Source organism: Elephas maximus, chromosome 8, assembly GCF_024166365.1.
Source record: "Elephas maximus indicus isolate mEleMax1 chromosome 8, mEleMax1 primary haplotype, whole genome shotgun sequence".
In the NCBI taxonomy this organism is placed as follows: Eukaryota; Metazoa; Chordata; class Mammalia; order Proboscidea; family Elephantidae; genus Elephas; species Elephas maximus.
Genome location: NC_064826.1, coordinates 125,716,688 through 125,739,209, shown reverse-complemented (window position 1 = coordinate 125,739,209; position 22,522 = coordinate 125,716,688). Strand labels below are relative to the sequence as shown.

Here is a 22,522-nt window from a genome sequence, read left to right as displayed (position 1 = left end):
CCAGGGGAGCAGACGGCACAAACAAGGGGCCCAGCCCTACCCCCCGAACTCACCCTGGGAGGGGGCCCAGCCGGTTGGCGGGAGCGGCGTGGCGACACAACCGGTGAGAGAAGTCCCCGGAAGGCAGTGACTGGTCTTGGAGCGGGGAGAGCAGCGTCCCAGCCGGGGAACCATCCCGACAGGATTTTGACTGGGCGAAGCCACAGCACAAGCACGAAGAGCTGCTCCACTCCCCTGAACTAACCCCGGGAGGGGGCCCAGCCGGTTCGCTCGGGCGGCGTGGCGACGCAGCCGGTGGGAGAAGTCCCCGGGAGGCAGTGACTGGTCTTGGAGCGGGGAGAGCAGCGTCCCAGCCGGGACACGCGGTAACGGCACAAGCACGGGGAGCTGCTCCACTAACCTGAACTAACCCCGGGAGGGGGCCCAGTCAGTTCTCGGAGGCAGCACGGCGACGCGGCTGGCGGGATGAGAAGTCTCCGGGAGGCAGCGACTGATTTTGGAGTCGAGAGTGCCCCGTCCCAGCAGGGGAACCTTGACATTGGGCGTGGGGCTGGCAGCGGAGGATCTGACCGTGACTTCAGCGGGCCAGACCCCCCGGGGGCAATCTCCACACAGCCAGCACACATAGGTGACACGCCCCGCAGGAAGGTCAGATATAATAGTCATTCCAAGCAAGACAAGCAACTCTGGCTATATTCTGAGGTGCTACTCTCCTATCTCTCTGATCCCTCCCCCACCCTCCCCAGGCGGCTTCATTAACATCCGAATTGCCTGAGCCAGAGGGAGAACGGCTCCTCTGGCTCCGCGGCGGCTTTTCTTCCCCCCACCCCCGACTTTTTTTTTTTTCTTTTGGACTTTTCCTAATCCACTCTTTCGGCCTGAGAGAAGGAACAACAACAACAATAAAAAAAAAAAAAAATCCAGGGACCAAAAATCCACCCCTAATTAGACTGAAAACACAGAACCAGCTACAGCCAAGCATATACGATCCAAACCTCAGACGTTCATCCTCACAGGGAACAGGGTGGCAGTTATAATCCAAAGGCAATTCTGATAGGGATCTGACTGCATTTTTTTTTTAGCGGATTTTCTGGAAAAACTAGTTTCCCAGTGATGGCTCGGAGACAAGAATCCGTATCAAACCACTTAAAGAAGCAGACCATGACAGCTTCTCCAACCCCCCAAACAAAAGAATCAAAATCTTTCCCAAATGAAGATACAATCCTGGAATTATCAGATACAGAATATAAAAAACTAATTTACAGAATGCTTCAAGACGTCAGAAACAAAATAAGGCAAACTGCAGAAAAAGCCAAGGAACACACCGATAAAACTGTTGAAGAACTCAAAAAGATTATTCAAGAACATAGTGGAAAAATTAATAAGTTGCAAGAATCCATAGAGAGACAGCATGTAGAAATCCAAAAGATTAACAATAAAATTACAGAATTAGACAACGCAATAGGAAGTCAGAGGAGCAGACTCGAGCAATTAGAATGCAGACTGGGACATCTGGAGGACCAGGGAATCAATACCAACATAGCTGAAAAAAAATCAGATAAAAGAATTAAAAAAAATGAAGAAACCCTAAGAATCATGTGGGACTCTATCAAGAAGGATAACTTGCAGGTGATTGGAGTCCCAGAACAGGGAGGGGGGACAGAAAATACAGAGAAAATAGTTGAAGAACTCCTGACAGAAAACTTCCCTGACATCATGAAAGACGAAAGGATATCTATCCAAGATGCTCATCGAACGCCATTTAAGATTGATCCAAAAAGAAAAACACCAAGACATATTATCATCAAACTCGCCAAAACCAAAGATAAACAGAAAATTTTAAAAGCAGCCAGGGAGAAAAGAAAGGTTTCCTTCAAGGGAGAATCAATAAGAATAAGTTCAGACTACTCAGCAGAAACCATGCAGGCAAGAAGGGAATGGGACGACATACACAGAGCACTGAAGGAGAAAAACTGCCAGCCAAGGATCATATATCCAGCAAAACTCTCTCTGAAATATAAAGGTGAAATTAAGATATTTACAGACAAACACAAGTTTAGAGAATTTGCAAAAACCAAACCAAAGCTACAAGAAATACTAAAGGATATTGTTTGGTCAGAAAACCAATAATATCAGGTACCAGCACAATACAAGTTCACAAAACAGAACGTCCTGATATCAACTCAAATAGGGAAATCACAAAAACAAACAAATTAAGATTAATTAAAAAAAAAAATACACATAACAGGGAATCATGGAAGTCAATAGGTAAAAGATCACAATAATCAAAAAGAGGGACTAAATACAGGAGGCATAGAACTGCATTATGGAGAGTGAAACAAGGCGATATAGAACAATACAAGTTAGGTTTTTACTTAGAAAAATAGGGGTAAATAATAAGGTAACCACAAAAAGGTATAACAACTCCATAACTCAAGATAAAAGCCAAGAAAAATATAATGACTCAACAAACATAAAGTCAAACACTACGAAAATGAGGATCTCACAATTTACTAAGAAAAACGTCTCAGCACAAAAAAGTATGTGGAAAAATGAAATTGTCAACAACACACATAAAAAGGCATCAAAATGACAGCACTAAAAACTTATTTATCTATAATTATGCTGAATGTAAATGGACTAAATGCACCAATAAAGAGACAGAGAGTCACAGACTGGATAAAGAAACACGATCCATCTATATGCTGCCTACAAGAGACACACCTTAGACTTAAGAGACACAAACAAACTAAAACTCAAAGGATGGAAAAAAATACATCAAGCAAACAATAAGCAAAAAAGAAGAGGAGAAGCAATATTAATTTCTGACAAAATAGACTTTAGACTTAAATCCACCACAAAGGATAAAGAAGGACACTATATAATGATAAAAGGGACAATTGATCAGGACATAACCATATTAAATATTTATGCACCCAGTGACAGGGCTGCAAGATACGTAAATCAAATTTTAACAGAATTGAAAAGTGAGATAGACACTTCCACAAATATAGTAGGAGACTTCAACACACCACTTTCGGAGAAGGACAGGACATCCAGTAAGAAGCTCAATAGAGACACGGAAGATCTACTTAAAACAATCAACCAACTTGACCTCATTGACTTATACAGAACTCTCCACCCAACTGCTGCAAAGTATACTTTTTTTTCTAGCGCACATGGAATATTCTCTAGAATAGACCACATATTAGGTCATAAAACAAACCTTTGCAGAGTCCAAAACATCGAAATATTACAAAGCATCTTCTCAGACCACAAGGCAATAAAACTAGAGATCAGTAACAGAAAAACTAGGGAAAAGAAATCAAATGCTTGGAAAATGAACAATACCCTCCTGAAAAAAGACTGGGTTATAGAAGACATGAAGGAGGGAATAAGGAAATTCATAGAATGCAACGAGAATGAAAATACTTCCTATCAAAACGCCTGGGACACAGCGAAAGCAGTGCTCAGAGGCCAATTTATATCGATAAATGCACACATACAAAAAGAAGAAAGAGCCAAAATCAGAGAACTGTCCCTACAACTTGAACAAATAGAAAGTGAGCAACAAAAGAATCCATCAGGCACCAGAAGAAATCAAATAATAAAAATTAGAGCTGAACTAAGAACAGAAAATCAATTGAAAGAATTAACAAAGCCAAAAGCTGGTTCTTTGAAAAAATTAACAAAATTGATAAACCATTGGCTAGACTGACTAAAGAAATACAGGAAAAGAAACAAATAACCCGAATAAGAAACGAGAAGGACCACATCACAACAGAACCAACTGAAATTAAAAGAATCATTTCAGATTATTATGAAAAATTGTACTCTAACAAATTTGAAAACCTAGAAGAAATGGATGAATTCCTGGAAAAACACTACCTACCTAAACTAACACATTCGGAAGTAGAACAACTGAATAGACCCATAACAAAAAAAGAGATTGAAACAGTAATCAAAAAACTCCCAACCAAAAAAAGCCCTGGCCCGGATGGCTTCACTGCAGAGTTCTACCAAACTTTCAGAGAAGAGTTAACACCACTACTACTGAAGGTATTTCAAAGCATAGAAAAAGACGGACTACTACCCAACTCATTCTATGAAGCCACCATCTCCCTGATACCAAAACCAGGTAAAGACATTACAAAAAAAGAAAATTGTAGACGTATATCCCTCATGAACATAGATGCAAAAATCCTCAACAAAATTCTAGCCAGTAGAATCCAACAACACATCAAAAAAATAATTCACCATGATCAAGTGGGATTTATACCAGGTATGCAAGGCTGGTTTAATATCAGAAAAACCATTAATGTAATCCATCACATAAATAAAACAAAAGACGAAAACCACATGATCTTATCAATTGATGCAGAAAAGGCATTTGACAAAGTCCAACACCTATTTATGATAAAAACTCTTACCAAAATAGGAATTGAAGGAAAATTCCTCAACATAATAAAGGGCATCTATGCAAAGCCAACAGCCAATATCACTCTAAATGGAGAGAACCTGAAAGCATTTCCCTTGAGAACGGGAACCAGACAAGGATGCCCTTTATCACTGCTCTTATTCAACATCGTCCTTGAAGTCCCAGCCAGGGCAATTAGGCTAGACAAAGAAATAAAAGGTATCCGGATTGGCAAGGAGGAAGTAAAGTTATCACTATTTGCAGATGACATGATTGTATACACAGAAAACCCTAAGGAATCCTCCAGAAAACTACTGAAAGTAATAGAAGAGTTTGGCCGAGTCTCAGGTTATAAAATAAACATACAAAAATCACTTGGATTTCTCTACATCAACAAAAAGAACACCGAAGAGGAAATCACCAAATCAATAGCATTCACAGTAGCCCCCAAGAAGATAAGATACTTAGGAATAAATCTTACCAAGGATGTAAAAGACCTATACAAAGAAAACTACAAAGCTCTACTACAAGAAATTCAAAAGGACATACTTAAGTGGAAAAACATACCTTGCTCATGGATAGGAAGACTTAACATAGTAAAAATGTCTATTCTACCAAAAGCTACCTATACCTATAACGCACTTCCGATCCAAATTCCAATGTCATATTTTAAGGGGATAGAGAAACAAATCACCAATTTCATATGGAAGGGAAAGAAGCCATGGATAAGCAAAGCATTCCTGAAAAAGAAGAAGAAAGTGGGAGGCCTCACTCTACGTGATTGCAGAAGCTATTATACAGCCACAGTAGTCAAAACAGCCTGGTACTGGTACAACAACAGGCACATAGATCAATGGAACAGAATTGAGAACCCAGATATAAATCCATCCACGTATGAGCAGCTGATATTTGACAAAGGCCCAGTGTCAGTTAATTGGGGAACAGATAGTCTTTTTAACAAATGGTGCTGGCATAACTGGATATCCATTTGCAAAAAAATGAAACAGGACCCATACCTCACACCATGCACAAAAACTAACTCCAAGTGGATCAAAGACCTAAACATAAAGACTAAAACGATAAAGATCATGGAAGAAAAAATTGGGACAACCCTAGGAGTCCTAATACAAGGCATAAACAGAATACAAAACATTACCAAAAATGATGAAGAGAAACCAGATAACAGGGAGCTCCTAAAAATCAAACACCTATGCTCATCTAAAGACTTCACCAAAAGAGTAAAAAGACCACCTACAGACTGGGAAAGAATTTTCAGCTATGACATCTCCGACCAGCGCCTGATCTCTAAAATCCATATGATTCTGTCAAAACTCAACCACAAAAAGACAAACAACCCAATCAAGAAGTGGGCAAAGGATATGAACACACACTTCACTAAAGAAGATATTCAGGCAGCCAACAGATACGTGAGAAAATGCTCCCGATCATTAGCCATTAGAGAAATGCAAATTAAAACTATTATGAGATTCCATCTCACACCAACAAGGCTGGCATTAATCCAAAAAACACAAAATAATAAATGTTGGAGAGGCTGCGAAAAGATTGGAACTCTCTTAAACCCTGCTGGTGGGAATGTAAAATGGTACAACCACTTTGGAAATCTATCTGGCATTATCTTAAACAGTTAGAAATAGAACTACCATACAACCCAGAAATCCCACTGCTCGGAATATACCCTAGAGAAACAAGAGCCTTCACACAAACAGATATATGCACACCCATGTTTATTGCAGCTCTGTTTACAATAGCAAAAAGCTGGAAGCAACCAAGGTGTCCATCAACGGATGAATGGGTAAATAAATTGTGGTATATTCACACAATGGAATACTACGCATCGATAAAGAACAGTGACGAATCTGTGAAGCATTTCATAACATGGAGGAACCTGGAAGGCATTATGCTGAGCGAAATGAGTCAGAGGCAAAAGGACAAATATTGTATAAGACCACTATTATAAGATCTTGAGAAAGTAAAAACTGAGAAGAACACATACTTTTGTGGTTACGAGGGAGGGAGGGTGGGAGAGGGTTTTTTATTGATTAATTAGTAGATAAGAACTGCTTTAGGTGAAGGGAAGGACAACACTCAACACTTGGAAGGTCAGCTCAATCGGACTGGACCAAAAGCAAAGAAGTTTCTGGGATAAAATGAATGCTTCAAAGGTCAGCAGAGCAAGGGCAGGGGTCTGGGGACCATGGTTTGAGGGGACTTCTAAGTCAATTGACAAAATAATTCTATTATGAAAACATTCTGCATCCCACTTTGAAATGTGGAGTCTGGGGTCTTAAATGCTAACAAGCGGCCATCGAAGATGCATCAATTAGTCTCAACCCACCTGGATCAAAGGAGAATGAAGAACACCAAGGTCACACGACAACTAAGAGCCCAAGAGACAGAAAGGGCCACATGAACCAGAGACCTACATCATCCTGAGACCAGAAGAACTAGTTGGTGCCTGGCCACAATCGATGTCTGCCCTGACAGGGAGCACAACAGAGAATTCCTGAGGAAGCAGGAGATCAGGGGGATGCAGACCCCAAATTCTCATAAAAGACCATACTTAAAGGTTTGACTGAGACTAGAGGAATCCCGGTGGCCATGGTCGCCAGACCTTCCGTTGGCACAGGACAGAAACCATCCCCGAAGACAACTCATCAGACATGAAAGGGACTGGTCAGTGGGTGGGAGAGAGATGCTGATGAAGAGTGAGCTAATTATATCAGGTGGACACTTGAGATTGTGTTGGCATCTCTTGTCTGGAGGGGGGATGGGAGGATAGAGAGAGAGGGAAGTTGGCAAAATTGTCACGAAAGGAGAGACTGAACGGGCTGACTCATTAGGGGGAGAGCAAGTGGGAGTACGGAGTAAGATGTATGTAAACTTGTATGTGACAGACTGATTGGATTTGTAAACGTTCACTTGAAGCTTAAAAAAAAAAAAAAGCAAAGGTGTCGTTTTGATGATTAAGATGCACCTGACCTAGGCCATGTTATTTTTAATCGCCTCATATGTATGTGAAAACTGGACAATGAATAAGGAAGACCAAGAAGAACTAATGCCTTTGAATTGTGGTGTTGGCGAAGAATATTGAATATACCGTGGAGTACCAGAAGAACAAATGAGTCTATCTTGGAAGAAGTACAGAATTAGAAGTGAGGATGGTGATACTACGTCTCACATACTTTGGACATGTTATCAGGAGGGACCAGTCCCTGGAGAAGGGCGTCAATGCTTGGTAGAGTAGAGGGTCAGCAAAAAAAGGGAGACCCTCGATGAGATGGACTGACACAGTAGCTGCAATGATGGGCTCAAACATAGCAACAATTTTTAAGTTCAGTTGTTCATAAGGTTGCTGTGGGTTTAAACTGACTTGACAGCAGCTAAAAACAACAGTTTTCCCAGGGCCAGTTATGGGGGTGGAGTTTAGAGAGAAACTTCCTCCAAGAGAAGCCTTACCCAGCATACCCTAAATTTATCTTCTCTCTATGCCTTGTTATTTCAAAAAAGGTTTGGGCGCACTGAACCTGGGACACTTTTTATATTACCTGTGCAAAAGTCCCTCTTACCTTTCTGTTACTTCTTGTGTGTTGCTTCTTTACTCTGTTCCACAATGCCTGTCATTGTCGTGGTTAACTACAGGATTAGACTTCATCCCTAACCCGGGAGTGTCTGCAAGACTGGTAGTTGAGAATCATTTAATTTACTTTCTCTCATATTCTTATTATATTGTGCCCCTGCCACCCCTCCACCCCCCATGGATCCTCTAGCTCTCTTTTTTTCTCCTCTGACTTCCCTTTCCTACCCACATCTCCTGCTGTGCTCCTTGGGATTCTCTCAAATGCTAAGAAACTTGTGTCATTGATCTTTTCCATTACAATAACTTTTCTCCTTGGTGTGGTTTAGGCATTCTTCTTCATTTTCTTGCATATGCATATCTAGTTCCCCAGCATCATTTGTTGAAAAACACTATTCTTCCTCTTTGCATTGTCTGGTCATCTTTGTTGAAGATCAGTTGGCCATAAAAGTAAGGGTTTATTTCTGGACTCTCAATTTTATCATTGATCTGTGTTTATCCTTAAACAATTACAGCTGGTTTTTTCAACAGACACCCTGAGGTAAGGCTGATTGCCCTGTGTGAACTCTGAATTGGGTCAAATAATGAGCCTTGTCTAGGGAGCTGCCAGACAGGTCAAATGGTAACAGTTCTTTGGGGATGGGTCTTTTTGGAGAGTTCGAGACACACTCTGCCCCTCCAGGTGCAGCTGGATTTCACAGCTGTTGTGTGTGATGATCTTAGTTTTTAAAGCTGTGTTAGAGCTGGGAGGTCAAAATGGGAATATGATAAACTAAGACATCACAAAGCTCACTGTTCTTGTCAAGATTTAACTGTCTTTATGAAATAATGTTCCATGGAATAATGCCACAGGCTTTTAGTTGATTTCCAGATTTTTGAAAAAGTTGATTTTGACTGTTTTTATTTATAGAGGGGGAGGGGATTTTTGGAGGTCTTAACCTAGCCATTCCAAAAGTGCTTTGTCCAGTCACACATTTTTTTAAATATAGCCATGAACATAAAAATAAATGTATTTAACTTTTAATGTATAATTTTTATTAATAGTGAGAAAAGAAATTCTAAAATGGCTTTGTGAGGTAAAAACTGTGACTTGGATTAGGAAAGAAATGAAGAAACACCTTCCTTTTTCTGATACATACACACATGCATTCCTGCATCTGCCTGTCTGACCTTAAACTTAGCACAAAATCACACATCTTAGCAATTGTGAAGCTGGGATGGGAATGGGAAAGGATAAGTATATTCATAAATATATATGTATTTAGCCTTATAATTTGGGGGGATTCCGTGAAAACTATAATATAATGATTATGCACCAGTGTAATTTGTAGCCTGTGAATGGAATATCAGATGTTGGTAAACTATGTGGATTCAATTTATTCAATTGTTGTTAGGTGCCGTCGAGTTGGTTCTGACTCATAGCGACCCTATGCACAACAGAACGAAACACTGCCCAGTCCTGAGCCACCCTTACCATCATTCTTATGCTTGAGCTCATTGTTGCAGCCACTGTGTCAGTCCACCTCGTTGAGGGTCTTCCTCCTTTCTGCTGACCCTGTACTCTGCCAAGCATGACGTCCTCCTCCGGGGACTGATCCCTCCTGACAACATGTCCAAAGCATGTAAGATGCAGTCTCCCCATCCTTGCTTCTAAGGAGCATTCTGGCTGTACTTCTTCCAAGACAGATTTGTTCGTTCTTCTGGCAGCACATGGTATATTCAATATTCTTCGCCAACACCACAATTCAAAGGCATCAGTTCTTCTTCGGTCTTCCTTATTCGTTGTCCAGCTTTCACATGTATTTGATGCGATTGAAAATACCATGGCTTGGGTCAGGCGCACCTTAGTCTTCAGGGTGACGTCTTTGCTCTTCAACACTTTGCAGAGGTCCTTTGCAGCAGATTCACCCAATGCAATGTGTCTTTTGATTTCTTGACTGCTTCTTCCATGGCTCTTGATTGTGGATCCAAGTAAATGAAATCCTTGACAACTTCAGTCTTTTCTTCATTTATCATGATGTTGTTCATTGGTCCAGTTGTGAGGATTTTTGTTTTTTTTATGTTGAGGTGCAATCCAAACTGAAGGCTGTGGTCTTTGATCTTCATTAGTAAGTGCTTCAAGTCCTCTTTACTTTCAGCAAGCAAGGTTGTGTCATCTGCATAACGCAGGTTGTTAATGAGTCTTCCTCCAATCCTGTTGCCCTGTTCTTCTTCATATAGACCAGGTTCTCGTATTGCTTGCTCAGCATACAGATTAAATAGGTAAGGTGAAAGAATACAACCCTGACGCACACCGTTCCTGACTTTAAACCAATCTGTATCCCCTTGTTCTGTCTGAACAACTGCCTCTTGATCTATGTAAAGTTTCTTCATAAGCACAATTAAGTGTTCTGGAATTCGCATTCTTCGCGATGTTATCCATAGTTTGTTATGATCCACACAGTCGAATGCCTTTGCATAGTCAATAAAACACAGGTAAACATCCTTCTGGTATTCTCTGCTTTCAGCCAGGATCCATCTGACATCAGCCGTGATATCCCTGGTTCCACGTCCTCTTCTGGAACTGGCCCGAATTTCTGGCAGTTCCCTGTCGATAAACTGCTGCAGCCGTTTTTGAATGATCTTCACCAAAATTTTGCTTGAGTGTGATATTAATGATAAAAATGATAAATAAAAATGATAAATGATTACAAAAATGATATTGTTCTATAATTTCCACATTCAGTTGGATCACCTTTCTTGGGAATAGGCATAAATCTGAATCTCTTCCAATCAGTTGGCCAGGAAGCTGTCTTCCATATTTCTTGGCATAGACAAGTGTGTACCTGCAGCGCTACATCTGTTTGTTGAAACATCTCAATTGATACTCCATCAATTTCTGGAGCCTCGTTTTTTGGCAATGCCTTCAGAGCAGCTTGGACTTCTTCCTTCAGTAGCATCAGTTCCTGATCATATGCCACCTCTTGAAATGGTTGAACATCTACTAATTCTTTTTGGTGTAATGACTGTGTATTCCTTCCATCTTCTTTTGATGCTTCCTGCGTCGTTTAATATTTTCCCCATGGAAAGTATTAAGCCTCGAGTTACATGAATTCAAGCCTTCAAATCAATACGGGGTAAAAAAAAGGCTACCTGTTGAAGATTCGTTTTGATAGTTTTTCTTTGGTTTATTTTATTTTCCTTTTGATTTCATTGGCAGTACTTACAAAACAAAAAAATATATAAAAATTTTATTTTTTTTTACTTACAAAATAATGTTACAAAATATTGGTGATGGTGGGCATTTCTTTCTCACGCTTCTGTGGCCACTAAATTTGCTTTTGCATTCTTTCATATCTCTGTTAGTGCATTTCTTCCTTTCTGCTAGCCAGCCTGGCCTGTGACGGGCCACACAGGTTCCCCTTTAGCTAATACACTGTGGGCCTTCCAGTGTATCCCCATCCCAAGTCACTGCCTTTGGTAGTTTTTATCACCTGATTTCTCTGCCTCTCTGGGCTAAAAATCCACTATTGTTACAATTTATACTCAGGTACAAATTTATGCCTATTAGCGGGCTGTTATGGCCAGTAATCCCCCTCTTTGTCTTATGTTTATTTTCTATTATTATTTTTCTTCAACCCTAGATTTATCCTTTCACGCTTAGAAGGAGATTTTTACCTCCTATATTGTTGTTTGGAGCCCTGGTGGCACAGTGGTTAAGAGTTTGGCTGCCAACCAAAAGGTCAGCAATTTGAATCCACCAGCTGCTCCTTGGAAACCCTATGGGGCAGTTCTACTCTGTCCTATAGGGTTGCTGTGAGTCGGGATCGACTCGATGACAGTGGTTTAATGGATTTTATGTTGTTTTTTTGTTGTTGTTGTTGAGAATATGTACAGCAAAAACATATACCAATACAAGTTTCTATGTGTACATATCAGTTACGCTGATTACACAGTCAGGTTGTACAATTATTCTTACCCTTCTTTTCCGAGTTGTTCCTCCCTAATTAACATATACTCACTGCCCCCTAAGGTTCCTGTCTAATCTTTCGAATTACTGTTGTCAGTTTGATCCTATATAGATGATATTAAAAGCATGATTCTCAAGGCAGATGTTTTTTACTAGTTAAAGCTAAACTATTGTTTGGTTTTGAGAAGACTTCAAGGGATATTTTTGGTTTAAGGTTTAAAAATTACCACAGGGTAATATTTTCGAAGGTTCTTCTATCCTTCATGGCTCCAGAAAGTCTACATTCCGTTAAGAGTTTGAAATTCTATTCTGCATCACCCTTTTGGTCCGGGTTCTTCTATAGAATCCTTAATCAAAACGCTCAGTAATGGTGGCCAGGCACCATCTAATTCTTCTGCTCTCATGGCAAAGGAGACAGTTGCTCGTGGAGGCAATTAGCCATACATTCCATTTCTTCCTCTGATTTCTGACTCCCCTTGTTCCTCTGTTACACCAGGTGAATAGAGACCAGTTGGGCCCTGGATGGCCTCTTGCAAACTTTTAAGACCCCAGGCACTATGCAGTGAACTAGGAGATAAAGCAAAAGCACTAAACACACTATTAGGCTAATTATTAACTGGGATGTCCCATGAAACCATGACCCTAAATTTCCGAACCAAGGAACCAAATCCCATGAGGTTTTTGGTTGTACATAAGCAGCCTCAGCAGCTACTCTATTTTTTTTTTTGGTCGTTGTTGCAAATACATGTATCACACAACTTTTGCCAGTTGAACTTTTTACAGGTGTACAGCTTATTGATAGCAATTACATTAATCGGCCATGCAACCATACCGTTAATCAATGTGATTTTTCCGTCACCGTAAACTAAAACTCAGTAATCCATAAGCAATAAACCCCTCCCCCCGCCCCGTAAGCACTGATAGGCTTTGATCTCTATACATTTAACCTCTTCTTGTTTTTTTATGTCAGTGAAATCAAACAATATTTGTCCTTTTGTGATTGACTTATTTCACTCAGCATAACTTATGTCTTCAAAAGAAAAAAAATAATAACGTCTTCAAGCTCTGTCCATATTGTACCGTGTATCAAAACTTCATTTCTCTTACTGGCTAAGTGGTATTTCATTTATGTATGTACCACATTTTGTTTATACATTCATCTATTGATGGGCATGTAGGTTTGTTTCTACCCTTTGACTGTTGTGCATAGTGCTGCAGTGAACATTGGTGTACAAGTCTCTGAGTCTCTGCTTTCAAGTCGTTTGGGTGTGCAACATAGAAGTGGAATTGCAGAGTCATATGGTAGTTGTATTTTTAGTTTTCTGAGTAACTGCTACACTGTTTTCCACAACGGCTGTACCATTTTGCATTCCCACCAGCAGTGGATAAATGTTCCAGTTTTTCCACATCCTCACCAACATTTGTTATTTTCTTGTTTTATTTTTGTAAATCCTAGCCATCCTAAACAAAACAAACAAGAAAAACTCATTGCTATCAAATTGATTCCGACTCATAGCGACTCTATAGGACAGAGGGGAACTGTCTCATGGGATTACCAAGGAGTGCGTGGTAGATTTGAACTGCTGACCTTTTGGTTACCAGCCGTACTCTTAACCACTACGCCTCCAGGGTTTCCTTATCCTAGTGGGAGTGAAATGATACCTCATTGTGGTTTTGATTGGCATCTCTCTGATGGCTAATGATACTGAGCATCTTTTCATGTGTTTGGTGGCTATCTGAATGTCCTCTTTGATCTATTCAAGTCCTTTTTCTATTCGCGTTCTTTGCCTGTTTTATGATTGGGTCATTTATCTTTTTGTTGTTAAGTTTGTTGAAGTTTTATACATACTTTGGGTACTTAGATTCTTATCAGCTATATGGTTTTGGAAGATAATCCCGCAGCCAGGAGCTTATCTTCTCACTTTTTTGGTAAAGTCTTTTGATGAACAAAAGTTTTTAATTTTTATGAAGTCCAATTTATCTAGCTTGTTTTTTGTTGTTTGTGCTTTTGTCATCATATTTGATAATCCATTGTTAAAAGCTAGGCCTGACAGCATTGCCCCTGCATTTTCTTCTAAGGATTTTAGGATTTTAGCTTTTACACTTAGATCCTTAATTTATTTTGTATTTTTTCTTGTGTATGATATGAGGCATGGATCCTGTTACATTGTTTTGCATGAGGAAATCCAGTTTTTCCAACACCATTTATTGAAGAGACTCTTCTTTCCACGTCAAATGGACTTAACGCCCTTGTCAAAAATCGGTTGATCGTAGTTTATATCTGGACTCTCAATTTTATTGTATTGGTCTATGTGTCTATTAGTTCTACCAGTACCAGATTATTTTGATTACTGTAGCTGTATAATATGTTTTAAAATCAGGAAGCGTGAGCCCTTCTGCCTTGTTCTTTTTTCTTTCAACATTGCTTTAACTATCTGGGTCCTCTTGACATTTCACATAACATCGAGGACTGGCTTTTCTATTTCTGTAAAGAAGGCTGTGGAAATTTTGTTTGGGATTACATTTAATCTATAGATTGTTTAAGGTAGTATTGACATCTTAACAATATTAAGTCTTCCAATCCATGAACATAGAACATTTCTGTTTACTTACATCTTCTTTCATCTCTTTCAGAAGTGTTTTATAGTTTTTATTGTATAAGTACTTCACATCCCTGATTAGATTCATTTTTGGTATTTTATTCTTTATGATGCTATTGTAAGTGGAATTGCTTCTCTTACTTCCCTTTTATATTTCTCATTGCTGGTGTATTAAACCCAACTGATTTTGTTTGTTGACCTTGTACCCTGCAGCTTTGCTAAATTCCTCTATTAGTTCTAGACGTTTTCTTGCAGTCTCTTTGGGATTATCTCTCTATATAGTACCATGTCATCTGCGAATAGAGATAATTTTATTTCTTCTTGTCCAATTTGGATACCTTTTATTTCTTGTCTTACTGCTCTGACTAGGCTTTCCGTTTTGTTTGGAGGATTCAGGTTCTCATATATGAAGTGCATCGTCTCAGAATATGAAATCTCATAATTCTCATTATCCTTCTTTCATGTTATTTTTCCTCTTCCTTCATAGTTTCCTTTTATTATCTGAAAGTAACTGCTATTATACATTTGCTTTCTGTTCTGTCTTTATCTGTGTCCTTCTGTCTTTTGGCTTTCTTAGTTATATTCATCTTTTCCAGCAAACTTCACATGGTCTTAAAATGAGGTATTATGTTATCTGCAGTTTATTGTCAAAGGGTTTAGCAAACATACACAGATTTAAGCTACATGTGCCAATGTTTTAACAGTCAGCAATAAAGGTGAAGGGTATATGGTGGTTCTTTTGACATTTCTGATTGAAAATGTTTTCATTATAAGGAAGTTGGAAATTATTCATAGTAACAATAAAAGTAGGCTTTTATTTAACATTTACTGTAATGGTAATTACTGTTCTAAGCACTAGGACAGGTATTTCCTCATTTAATTCTTATACCAACCTCATGAGGTTAGTACTGTTATTATCCTGGTATTGTGGATAAAGAAAATGAAGCATAGCAAGATGAAATTACTTTCTTAGTGTGTTATACAACTAGTTAGTGACAGAGCTGAGATTTTAACACTTGTGATCTGTGTGGGTATTATAAAAATGAATGAGATGCAGTCCCTGTTTTCAAAGGACTTGCAGTCTAATTAGGGTAGATACATATACAAATTCCTATAATTTATGCTGTAAAATAAGTTGAAGCTCATAAAACTGCAGTTTTATCTAATACATGGGATCAGGAAGGGCTTGATGGAGGAGGTAGCATTTCAGACCTAGGAGAAGTTATGCATTCAGTTTTAGATCTCGTGATGGAGGTATTTGAAATGTAGCTTCTAAGCCATATACACTTTATTCAGTAAGCAGAAGAGAACATTGACAGTTGAAGAAACTGTGGCCCAAAGATAGTAAGTATTTTCAGTAGCTATTTATCACCAGCCAGGATTTAAACATAAATCCTAGGCCTGAGCTAGCTGTTTTACGCCACTCACACTTTTCTAGATGACATTCTCTTTGCCCCTATATTCAGTTAGTGACGAAGACTTGTTGACTCTTCCTTCAAAATGTTTTTAAGTCATTAGTTCCTTGCATTGGCTCACATTTATGTCAACCTTATATAAGCTCTTATTTTATACTTGGTTTTCATGACATAGAAGGTCCCTGGGTGATGCAAGCAACTTGAAATTGGCTACTAATAAAAAAAAAAAAAAAAAAAGCCTGGAGAACTGCTTCTGTAAAGATTATAGCCAAGAAACCCCTATGGAGCGGTTCTACTTTGTAACACATGGGGTTGCCATAAGTAAGAATTGACTTGACAGCAGTAGGTTTGGGCTTTTTATTTTCTTTTTTCTCATGATGTGGCTAGACTTCAGACCAGTGTTCTTCAGTATCTTCCTTCTCTAATTTGTCTTATGCTTTTTTAACAAATAAGAAGCAAATTTTGACTTGAATACTAATTAGGGCTGTATTTAAAGTGACTTCCAGATTGTAAATTCTAAAGCATTGCTTTTTCTCATGTCAAAACTTCATAATATTAGAATCTTAGAGATAGAAGCCTAAAAAAATAATGACCTAATGATTAAAATCCAAGCTCCTTACCTTGACATTCAGTCAAAAAAACCAAAACCAAACAAACAAAAAACTCCTTTCGGAGGGACAAAGAAGAGCAATACACAGTCCGTCTCCTCATGGAATTTAAAATTTGGCACAGACTGCAGACAAACACAAATACACTGTGATAAGGACGGTAATGAGACACACTACAGCACTGCCTCAGAACACCTATGGGAGCGCCAAATCCTGCCTGAGGAAGTGCCAACAGATTCGAGATGAAGAGGAGTTTTCCAGATCAGGTGTGGAGTGGAGGATAGGATGGGTAGATTGGGCAAGAATTCAGAGAGATAGAGGACATGGATTTGGAGATGAAGGTGATGGTAGCATGCTTTGGGAATTTCCTGCAGTTAGGTATAGATTTTAAGAAGTCAGTCTGAGGAATGCAATATGTTGAGGGTAAAGCTGAAGAATAAATTGAGTTCAGGTTTTCTGCAGCCTTGTACACCGTATTTAAGAGTTCTCATGCATATCTCTAAAAAACTTATCTTGGGCTTTTATGTTTCATTTTCGTTTTCTGGAAAGTCTTTATCCAGGCAAACCCAAACCTTGTACTTTATCCCTCCTCCCAAATTCTTTCTTACTCAGAAAAATTTCCCAAAGTATGTCAATTTTTTTCTCTGAAAACATAACACTTTACATCTTTACTATTCATTTGTCAGTTGATTGTATGTTTGTAGTATAGTTTGAGTGCCTTTTTATAATTATACATTTTTCATTACCCCATGAATAGATTGTGTATCACCACAGTCGTGGGTGGGTAAATTCATACTAATTAATCGATCAGTATTTGAAAATTGATAGTTTTGAACAAATAAAAATAGAGTTGTGTGTCTCTAAAGTAGGAACTTACTTTTGAAAGAACAATTTTAAAATTTCTTAAAAATCTTTTTTGGGGGTTAAAGAAAGCCAGGCCTGAAATTAAGTATGAGAGGTTGTTTTAAAAAAAAAAAAGAAAAACTAATAAAAACCAAACTTATGTTGACTATTTAAGAATTCACGTATTTGGAAGTATTTCTTAAAAGGTAGAAAATTTAGTAGAAATCATATTTCTGTAGAACTTGATCAGACTTTTTCAAATTTAATTAATGGTGAATTTAACTTTAATCCTAATATGTTGACATGGTCATTATATTGGAGCAAATACTTTTTTCGCTGTATTATTTTAAGTATTGAGACTTCATATATGTAATAAATTCTTAATTTAAGAAGCAACTGGAATCACATGTGAATGAATGCAATAATTTTTAAATTGCTGCAGTTGTGACTTCTGGTTAAAAAATTATGTTTTCAGTTCCCATGAAATATATTATCTACTGTGTTTACTCTTATTCCACATGTACATTATTGGCCAAAACTAAAGAGAACCGTAAAATTCTTAGTAGATTTTTTTTAAAATGCCGTTTAAACTTTGACTTAAAGCACAATAAAAATTAAAAAAAAAAAAAAATTCTAACTCAAAAAGAAAGACCAGATTTGTTGGCTTAACAGAGACTGGAGAGACCCTGAGACTATGGCCCCAGGCACCCTTTCAGCTCAGTAATGAGGGCGCTCCTGAGGCTCACACATCAGCTGAAGATTAAACAGGCCCATGGAACAAAACAAGGCTAAAGGGGCGCATCAGCCCTAAGCAGGGACTGGAAGGCGGAAGGGAACAGGAAAGCTGGTAATAGGAAACCCAGGGTTGAGAAGGGAGAGTGTTGACATGTCATGGAGTTGTTAACCAGTGTCATAGAACAATGTGTGTACTAACTGTTTGATGAGAGACTAGTTCTGTAAACCCTCATCTAAAGTACAATAAAAAAGAAAAGAAAAATGCAGTTTAAGATTAGGAAATATAATATTTTCATAAAACCTTGTTTAATTTTTTTTTTGAAAAAGTGATTTATCAACAAGTGAGAACAACAGAAAAAATAACAGTACACTTGTGTTACCTTTCTGCTGAATCGCATAGGAAATGTGAGTCCAGGAGTATTTGCAAGTTGGGAATTAAAATCGGGTAGCATAGTTAAAAAAAAAAAAAAGAATTTTTAGGGTGGCTAAAAAGGTGTGAAGCTGAAGAGACCCGGGTTTGGGTTTTGGAGCATAGTTAGGGAGGCTAAAAAGGTGTGAAGCTGAAGAGACCTGGCAAAACCCAAAGTTAAGAACAGCAATCAATGTAGAAAAGGAAAACTAAGCATACTTTTTGCCAGGTAAGACTTTTCCAGAGTATTTTGTTTCTCTGCTAAGGAAGAAAGTTTATTCAACCATAGTGTAAAATACACCAGAAAGGGCATAGGAGAGTAGAGGATGATTTTATTAATGACAACTAGAGCTGATTGGATCTTTCAGTGGAAACAAATTCCATGACTGAGGTGAGTTCAAATTACAAGCTTTATGATAACGATAAATGATTTGTAATAATTATTGCAGTAATATCTTTATTCCTTATTAAAATTGTACTGTGTATCTTTCCCCATGCCCCACTTTGTTCTGCACTTTCAGAGGCTCTCCCTATAGAGAATCGCCTTTGGGTCATTTTGAAAGCTATGGAGGGACTCCCTTTTTCCAGGCTCAGAAGATGTTTGTAGATGTACCAGAAAATACTGTGATACTGGATGAAATGACCCTCCGACACATGGTCCAGGACTGCACTGCTGTGAAAACTCAGCTACTGAAGCTGAAACGTCTGTTGCATCAAGTGAGTTGATACTGAATATTTCCAGCTCTGCTAGTTTGAATTGCAAAATGGATTGACTTTTTAAAAAAATAAAGTTGCCTGGTTTTGTAATGCATATTTAGGTTGTCCCTGGGTGGTGCAAATGGTTAAGCACTCAACTATTAACTGAGAGGTTGGGGATTCACACCCACCCAGAGGCACCTAGAAAGGCAGGCCTGGTGATCTGCTATGAAAACAATATGGTGCAGCTCTACTCTGCAACACGTGGCCTTGCCGTGAGTTGAAATTGACTCAGTGGCCACTGGTTTTGGTTTCATTTAGATCTCTGTAGAAATAATGCATGTAAATAGTACATAATATGAATTTGTATGGGAGGGTAAAACATGGGATTTTGCATCAAGTCTCAGTACAGTCCCGAGCATTTATGCCTATGTGATATTTGGTAAATTAGTTGTTCTCGTTCTGTTTTCTCAGTTTTATAGAACCTACATTGAAAAGTTGTTGAAAATTAGAAATAATGGGTATAAATCATGCAGTCTGATACCTGAACATTCAGTGATCAATGGCTGCTACTGTAATTTCAGCTAAGTGGGAAATAAGAAACCTTAGCAGTGTTTACTTGCGTATACCTGTTGACGTTGACTCGATTCCGACTCATAGCGACCCTTGAATGTAATTGTCATATAATTTACTGGTCACATAATTTGATTTTCGGTTGAAACATTCAAGTTTAATCTACCCTAGTTCTCTCATTTTTTACTTGCAAAAATATAGACTTACGGCAGTGTTGTGATTTACAAAGTCACAGAGTAAGCTAATGGTAGAATCTGGCTTCTGATTTCAGTAGTACTTCCTCTGCTCAAGCATTTAGGACGTAGAGATAAGATCAGATGCAAAACAGAAAATCAAGGAAAAAAATGGTAATTAAATCTTGGATACTTTTTTGCTTATTTTTAAACCTATATTTGTATTTTGTAGACTAGCCACATTTGGCTTAAAACTGGTTGAGAAAGAACAGTCTGGCTTCTTTCTGCTGTTCATCTTACTCTCTGGTCACTTTTTTCAGGGTTGTATTTATTAACTTCTTAAGAGTAAGGACCAAGTCTTAAAATTCCTGGAGGCCATCAAAACAGAATCCATGGTATATGCTCAGTAAATGCTTCTTGAAGTGAAATCTGGCTCTGGAGTTAGTAATAGCGATTAGTGTAATATTCTGTTAAAGTCATGTACATTGTTTTATATTACTCAGTTATAGGCACCTAACAACAACAACAATAGATTATCTGGACTGTATATTCTTATGAATACACTTTTTGAAAGGAACTATTTTTGAAAGGAAACTTTTCTGTGCTACATTGAGAGCAAGAAAAGGAGGAATCCTTTTAGGATCTGGTATTCTTAGACTCTTCCCAGAGGTAGAAAGAGATTCCGTAATTGAAATTTTCAAATGTAGACCTTACAACTTAGTTTAACTGTAGCTAGGAGGTAGGCTCCCGTCTATAATATTTCTCTGCTTGCTGGTCTAGGCAGATTTTCTTATGAGAAGCTTCAGAGTCAAAGGAAAAGGTGGAAAATAATTGTTGTTGTTGTTAGGTGCCGTCGAGTCAATTCTGACTCGTAGCGACCCTACGCACAACAGAACGAAACACTGACCAGTCCTGAGCCATCCTTACAGTCGTTGCTGTGCTTGAGCTCATTGTTGCAGCCACTGTGTCAATCCACCTCATTGAGGGTCTTCCTCTTTTCTGCTGACCCGGTACTCTGCTAAGCATGATGTCCTTCTCCGGGGACTGATCCCTCCTGACAACATGTCCAAAGTATGTAAGACGCAGTCTCGCCTTCTTGCTTGTAAGGAGCGTTCTGGTTGTACTTCCTCTAAGACAGATTTGTTCGTTCTTTAGGCAGTCCATGGTATATTCAATACTTTTCACCAACACCACAATTCAAAGGCATCAGTTCTTCTTTGGTCTTCCTTATTCATTGTCCAGCTTTCACATGCATATGATGTGATTGAAAATACCTCGGCTTGGGTCAGGCGCACCTTAGTCTTCAGGGTGACATCTTTGCTCTTCAACACTTTGAAGAGGTCCTTTGCAGCAGATTTACCCAATGCAGTGTGTCTTTTGATTTCTTGACTGCTTCTTCCATGGCTCTTGATTGTGGATCCAAGTAAAATGAAATCCTTGACAACTTCAGTCTTTTCTCCGTTTATCACAATGTTGCTCATTGGTCCAGTTGTGAGGATTTTTGTTTTTTTATGTTGAGGTGCAATCTAAACTGAAGGCTGTGGTCTTTGATCTTCATTAGTAAGTGCTTCAAGTCCTCTTTACTTTCAGCAAGCAAGGTTGTGTCATCTGCATAACGCAGGTTGTTAATGAGTCTTCCTCCAATCCTGATGCCCCATTCTTCTTCATGTCGTCCGGCTTCTCAGATTATTTGCTCAGCGTACAGATTGAATAGGTATGGTGAAAGAATACAACCCTGACGCACACCTTTCCTGACTTTAAACCAGTCTGTATCCCCTTGTTCTGTCCGAACAACCGCCTCTTGATCTATGTAAAGGTTCCTCATGAGCACAATTAAGTGTTCTGGAATTCGCATTCTTCGCAATGTTATCCGTAATTTGTTATGATCCACACAGTCGAATGCCTTTGCATAGTCAATAAAACACAGGTAAACATCCTTCTGGTATTCTCTGCTTTCAGCCAGGATCCATCTGACATCAGCCATGATATCCCTGGTTCCACATCCTCTTCTGAAACCGGCCTGAATTTCTGCCAGTTCCCTGTTGATATACTGCTGCAGCCGTTTTTGAATGATCTTCAGCATAATTTTGCTTGCGTGTGATATTAATGATATTGTTCTATAATTTCCACATTCGGTTGGATCACCTTTCTTGGGAATAGGGATAAATATGGATCTCTTCCAGTCAGTTGGCCAGGAAGCTGTCTTCATACTTCTTCGCATAGACGAGTGAGCACCTCCAGCGCTGCATCTGTTTGTTGAAACATCTCAACTGATATTCCATCAATTCCTGGAGGCTTGTTTTTTGGCAATGCCTTCAGAGCAGCTTGGACTTCTTCCTTCAGCACCATCGGTTCCTGATCATATGCCACTTCTTGAAATGGTTGAACATCGACTAGTTCTTTTTGGTATAATGACTCTGTGTACCCTTCCATCTTCTTTTGAAGCTTCCTGCATTGTTTAATATTTTCCCCATGGAATCCTTCACTATTGCAACTCGAGGCTTGAATT

At 38.8% G+C, this 22,522-nt stretch overlaps 1 protein-coding gene across 6 annotated transcripts in view; it reads left to right on the top strand.

Moving 5' to 3' along the window:
• Positions 1-22,522, top strand: part of CCSER2 (coiled-coil serine rich protein 2) — a 248,901-nt gene that overhangs the window by 143,778 nt on the left and 82,601 nt on the right. For all 6 annotated transcript variants that reach the window (XM_049894609.1, XM_049894608.1, XM_049894613.1 and 3 more), the window contains one exon: positions 19,093-19,288. In XM_049894609.1, coding sequence (XP_049750566.1) covers positions 19,093-19,288 — 196 coding nt within the window. The remainder of the gene's footprint in view (positions 1-19,092; positions 19,289-22,522) is intronic.